This window comes from Camelus ferus, chromosome 33 (assembly GCF_009834535.1).
Source record: "Camelus ferus isolate YT-003-E chromosome 33, BCGSAC_Cfer_1.0, whole genome shotgun sequence".
NCBI lineage: Eukaryota > Metazoa > Chordata > Mammalia > Artiodactyla > Camelidae > Camelus > Camelus ferus.
The window spans coordinates 6,529,871-6,536,497 of NC_045728.1; the positions used below are offsets into that span (position 1 = coordinate 6,529,871).

The following is a 6,627-nucleotide window of genomic DNA, read 5'->3' on the forward strand; positions in this document are numbered from 1 at the left end:
AAAACTCCCAGGAAATAAAAGTCCAGGGCCAGAAGCCTTCACAGGAGAAGTCTACCATACATATAAAGAAGAACTTATACTTAGCCATCTGAAACTATTCCAGAAAAATTGAAGAGGGGGAAACACTGCCAAATTCATTTTATGATGCTTCATTACCCTAATAGCAAAAGCAGGCAAAGACACAACAAAAAGCAAAATGACAGGTCAATATCTTTGATAAAGATATATATAAAAAATCCTCAACAAAATATTAGCAAACCAAACAACAATATATAAAAAAGATCATACACCATGACCAAGTTGGATTTATCCATGGTCACAAGGATAGTTTAACTTTCATAAATCAATCAATGTGATACACTACATTAATGGAAGGAAGGCTAAAAATCACATGATCATCTCAACAGATGCAGAAAAAAGCATCTGACAAAATTCAACATCCATTCACAATATAAATTCTCAAAAAGTGGGTATAGAGGGAATATATCTCCATTAATGACAACATCATACTCAACAGTGAAAAGGTGGAAGACTTCCAGCTAACTTTAGGAACAAGACAAGGATGCTCACTCTTACCACTTCTATGTAACATAATATTGGAAGTCCTAACCAGAGCAATCAGCCAAAAAAAGAAATAAGAGATTTCTAAATTGGAAGGGAAGAGATAAAAGTGTCAAGATTTGTAGATGACATGATTGATACTTTATAGAGAGAACCCTAAAGTCTCCACCCCAAAACAATTAGAACTAATATATGAATTCAGCAAAGTTGCAGATACAAGATTAATATACAGAAATTTGTTGCATTTCTATATACTAATAATGAAATATCAGAAAGAGAAAGTTTAAAAATCCCATTTAAAATTGCATCAAAAAGGATAAAGTACCCAGTAATAAACTTAACCAAGGAAGTAAAATACCTATACTCTGAAAACTATAAAACATTGATGAAAGATATTGAAGATGATACAAAGAAATGGAAAGATATCCCATGTTCTTGGATTAGAAGAATCAATATTTTTAAATGACCATACTGCCAAGCAATCTACAGATTTAATGCAATCCCTATCAAAATACCCAGGACATTTTCAATGAACTAGAACAAAAAAAAACTGTTAAATTTTATGGAAACACAAAAGATCCCAAATAGCCAAAACAATCTTGAGAAAGAAGAACAAAACTGGAGAACTAGGCTCCCTGACCTCAGACTATACTACAAAACTACAGTAATCAAAATAGCATGGTACTGGCACAAAAAACAGACATACAAATCAATGGAACAGGATAGAAAGTCCAGAAATATACTCACATACTAATGGTCAATAAAACTATGACAAAGTAGACAAGAATAAACAATGGAGAAAAGACAGTCTCTTCAGCAAGTCGTGCTGGGAAAACTGGACAGCAGCATGTAAATCAGTGAAGTTAGAACACTCCCTCACATCATACAGAAAAATAAACTCAAAATGGCTTAAACACTTAAATGTAAGACAAGACACCTCCTAGAAGAAAACATAGGAAAAATATTCTCTGACATAAGTCTTAGCAATGTCTCCTAGGGAAGTCTACCCAGGCAACAGATATAAAGCAAGAATAAACAAATGGGGCCTAATTAAACATACAAGCTTTTGCACAGCAAAGGAAACTGTAAACAAAACAAAAAGAAAGAAAAATACTTAGGAGAAAATATTTGCAAATGATGTGATTGACAAGGGCTTACTTTTCAGAATATGCAAGCAGCTCATACAACTTAACAAAAAAAAAAAAACAACCCAATCCAAAAATTGGCAGAAGACCTAAACAAGCAAATCTCCAAAGAAGACATACAAATGGCCAATAGGCACATGGAAAGATTCTCAGTATTGCTGATTACCAGAGAAATGCAAACCAGAACTACAATGAGGTACCACTTCACACCAGTCGGAATGGCCAGCATGAAAAAGTCCACAAACAATAAATGTTGGAGAGGCTGTGGAGAGAAGGGAACCCTTCTACACTGTTGGTGGGAATGTAGTTTGGTGCAGCCATTATGGAAAACAGTGTGGAGATTCCTTAAAAAATCAAAAACAGACATACCATATGATCTAGCAATCCCACTCCTGGGCATATATCCGGAGGGAACTCTAATTTGAAAAGATACATGCACCTCAGTGTTCATAGCAGCACTATTTACAATAGGCAAGACATGGAAGCAACCTAGATGTCCATCAACAGATGACTGGATAAAGAAGCTATGGTATATTTATACAATGGAATACTACTCAGCCATTAAAAAGAGCAAAATAACGCCCTTTGCTACAACATAGATGGAACTGGAGATCATCATTCTAAGCGAAATAAACCAGAAGGAAAAAGAAAAACACCTTATGATACCACCTAAATGTGGAATCTGAAAAAAAGACACAAATGGACTTATTTACAAAACAGAAACAGACTCACAGACATAGAAAACAAGCTCATGGTTACCCAGGGGGAAAGCAGGTGGGAAAGGATAAGTTGAAAGTCTGAAATTTGCAGATACACACCACTACATATAAAATAGATAAACAACAATTTTCTACTGTATAGCACAGGAAACTATATTCAATATCTTGTAATAACCTATAATGAAAAAGAATGTGAAAAAGAATATATGCATGTATCTGTCTGACTGAGACATTATGCTGCACATCAGAAATTGACACATTGTAATCTGACTATACTTCGATTAAAAAAAAAGACCCAGAAGGGAATAAATGGAATCAAATTCCTATACTCTTGTGTTGCTAATAAGGTGGTAAATGTACTAATTTAAGGTAGACTGTAAACAGGTAAGTATGCATAACAATTAAAAAATTATTAAAGAATGTATAATTAAAAAGCTAATAGAGAAGATAAAATGAAAAATACTAGATTAATCAAAAGAATCTAAGAAAGATAAAAATGGGGAAAATATTCTATAGTTGCAATAAAACACAAAATATCTTTTGCCACACAGCAGGTTCGGATAAGTAAGCACACTGAGAACATTCACAAGGTATCATTCTTACTCTTCTATCCAGGGGGAGAAAGTTGTAAAACAAATTTTTTTGTTACCCTTTTTCCTTACCAAATGATTCATTTAAGAATCTTGACTTCAAAGAGTGTTGCACTCTTCCACAAAAAGGGCTATCTTAGTTCACAATCTGCTATGTCAGAAATAACACTGAGACATGACTTTTGCTGAATTTATACAGTGTTTTAAGTTTCTTTGTTAAGACACTTGAAGGATTTTGGCATTTATTCTCTCTCCCTTTATGCTTTTCCTGCTCTTTCTTACTGGAAGTACTTAAAGGTTTGTTATCTTTGCTAGTCTTTAACTTCTGTTTTACTTCTGTTTAACTTATGTTTTTCCTTATTTCTCAGGTTTGTATTCTGTAACCCATTCTATTTTATGGCCATATTTTCTAGGTCTTCTTTCTATGTCTTCTTTCTTATGATATTCTTGGAGAGTTCCTCATTCTGATCTTCCAACTGCCTAATTCCTTGCTCATCTTTTTTCTTTTTTAATACATCTAATATTTCATCTATTATGGGTTTTTTTGATTTGTTATACTTTATACCAAATATTCCCACCTGCTTCTTTTTTTTATTATTTTGTTTCAGCTTGCATGTTTAGTTAACTCTTTAAATATATCTTCATTCTTGTCTGAGATACCATGAGGACAGGAATCATGACTACTATATCCTAAGGTCTACTAGTGCCTGAACCACAGGAATTTTAAAAGAAATGTTTGTTGAAGAAATTAAGGAGGGGTTTGGAGAGGAGAGAAAGAAGAAAACACAATATGGGTATGGAGGAAGTGTAATTTTCTTTACGATATTTTTGTAATATTAATTAATCACCCCTTTCAGATCTCATCCGACCAGTTGGTTAGGAATCAGTCTCAATCCTTGTGAGCGTACATTTTCCAACTTCTGTTTTCCCTAGGCTGCTGGAACTGAACAAGTGGAAGACCTGAGTGTGTGCGAGATGGAGGGGTGGGGAAAGGCATCTGGCATGGGGACAACTCTCCACAGAGGCTGCTGTCGAGATGTCTAGTGGCCAGACCCACATGACTCCTTCAGACCCCACAGAGCTCAGCTTCCTCCATGCAGTGCTTCAGGTATGGGAATATTTATCTGGCTGCTCTGGTCTCATCCCCTTGGAAGCATCCTACAGCTTTTGCCCATCTAGGGGTTGACGACTTCCTGTGAGTTTCCCAGGGAAGCAGAGTGCAAGCACTGTCTCTGGAATTCCAGAGATGCCTTTTCCTTTTCTTCTCTAACCGCCAACCCCAAAGAGAGTCTCATTCTACAAGGCAGAAAAATCCCTCTCCCTTCATGGTCCTGGTACACACTTCTTTCTACGTGCTGCCCTTCTCCTCACTCTGGGAATAGCATTCATGAACAAAATTCAACAAGACTCAAGTCATCTTTTTTCACATTACCCCATCCCTCCTCACAAGACCAGGGCTATATGCTTTAGTTGGAGTGAGATTAGAAGAACAGTACAGAGAGGAAAAAAAAATGAAAATATTCTGCTACGGAAGGAAGTCAAGGAGCAGAGAAGATAAGTGGCCCATCCTCTTCTTCCTTTCCTGAAGCAACCTGGGTACCCAGTGAAAGCACTAGGCTTTGCAACAACCTGCAGGACATGCTGATCTTGCACTCGAGGTATTTCACCCGCTCAGGGGCCAACGCAGAGAATCTAGAAAAAGAGAGGGCTGCTTCTTACACGTGCAGAAGGCAGAGCCACATGTTTGCAATCTGAAGTGTGGTTTTTAAGGAAATCATCGTGAAGAGCTGGTGCCAACAACGTCACCCAGAGATTGGTGCCGAAGAAGGACCAGCAGTTTCTAGAGGTTTTCATTGCACAAGTCATGGCTCCTGCAGCACCTGAAGTTTACCAAGTAGATGCTCCATTTTATATTGTCCACATTAGCACAGTTCTCTAGGCAGCCCCTGAAGGTTAACCAGGGGGTACCATCGTCTGCGGAAGGGAGGAGAAACAGATCAGCAAAAAGGTTTCTGCAAAAACAAAAACCACCAAACAAACCAAAAAACTTCTTTCCGGCCCACACCGGCATATAAAAACAACCTTTGTGCAGTTCAAGGCTCGGTTATTCAAATGTGACGAATTGGAAGATGCTGCAATGTAGGGGCTTCCCAAAAGAAACACAATAGCAGAGTAGTTAAAAAAAAAAAAATATTCCTGGGTGTGTGGAGGTAACGACGGCAGCAATTCAAGGACTGCCCAAACTGGATGTTTCCACCGCAAATCTTAACACTGGTTTAAGTAAGGGATAGAAATACGACGGGATTGCTCAGCACAAAGGGTAGGAAAGCAGGGAAATCATGATGTTTAGTCTTACCCATCAAGGGTCCTTTAGCCAATTATCTATTGCTGACACTGGTCCCTTTATTTCACAGTTTAAAACTACCCACAAGAAGTCCAGGCAGGGACAAAGACAAAACAGCTGCCCTCCCCACACCAACATCCTGCTGTTCCCCACTGGCCCTATTGTGCCTCTCCCTCCCCTTCAATTCAGTCTCCTCTGTTTATTCGGGCATCTCAAAATACTGATCCCATAGCTACAGACCCCCACCTTAGTGACCACCTCTGTCTATTTTTCTTAATGGCACGTGATAGGGTAGAGATACCAGTCATCCCAGGGCCGAGACTCCCTGGGGTGAAGCAAAGTCCCCTCTTTTACTACAGCTAATACGCCCCTGTCTGCTTCCTCTGCCTCCTCCTCCTTCCCTCAACCCACAACTTACTTCTGAAAATCCTCCCAGTTGTGCAAGACTCTTCTGGTGCTGCAGTGCACACTCCTCTGCCTCTGGAACACTTCTCTCCTGGAAACTGGAGGTGGCACATCCTACACTGAATAATTTCTACAGTTTGGGCCAGAGAGGAGGGAGACAGAAGTGAGAGCAGACCTCACACTGCCATGAAAGGGCCCACCTCCCCTTTCGAATCTGAAGTCTGCTTGGAGCCCCAAGGGCTTTGCCAAAGACTCATCAAGCGTAGTCATCTGCCTCTATTCAAATAGGCTGAGCCAAGAGAGGACTAGAGTTTACGGCCACAGGAGTTTTAGTCCGAAAAACAAGTAGAAGGGTAAGGAAAAGAGGAGCAAAATCAAAACTGAGATCATCAGACCGGGCCCTCCTCATACTCACTGGGGATACGGTCCTCCTCAACATACAGTTCACGGGCTGTGCTGGCGAAGAGAAAGAAGACGTAGCTGCAATTTTCTCTGCGATTTACCCTTATGTAGGGCCACTGTAATCCTCCTAACACAGGGGGCCCATCCTGGACCCTTAATCTGGAGCCGCTCGAGGCCCTTCCGTCCCTCCAAAGCCTAGTCACCTGTCTCATGGCATCTCCGCATCTCTCCCTCCTTTCAGTCCTCCCCACCTCCAGAGGCCTCTCAGACCCCCTCCCCATCCCTTAGGGCACCGCACAGACCGCACTTGTTCTGTACATGTGCCTCACTCCCTTCTTTTTAGCTGGCCCGTGTGGCCTTCTCACCCATGTGCTCCTGGAAGCTGACAACGGGGGAGAGCGTCTCAAATTCATGAAATCACTGCACTTTGGATCTGGCCAACTAGTACCTATGAAGTCAAC

General features: G+C 39.9%; 1 protein-coding gene across 1 annotated transcript; it reads right to left on the minus strand.

The window, feature by feature from the left end:
- Nucleotides 1-3,989: 3,989 nt before the first annotated feature.
- PATE1 (prostate and testis expressed 1) lies at nucleotides 3,990-6,378 on the minus strand. The gene is made up of 3 exons (XM_032472316.1): nucleotides 6,180-6,378; nucleotides 5,778-5,894; nucleotides 3,990-4,989 (listed from the first exon to the last, which is right to left on the minus strand). Exons 1-3 carry the CDS (start codon nucleotides 6,376-6,378, stop codon nucleotides 4,856-4,858), a joined length of 450 nt encoding a protein of 149 aa, XP_032328207.1. The 3' UTR covers nucleotides 3,990-4,855.
- Between the last annotated feature and the right edge of the window lie 249 nt (nucleotides 6,379-6,627).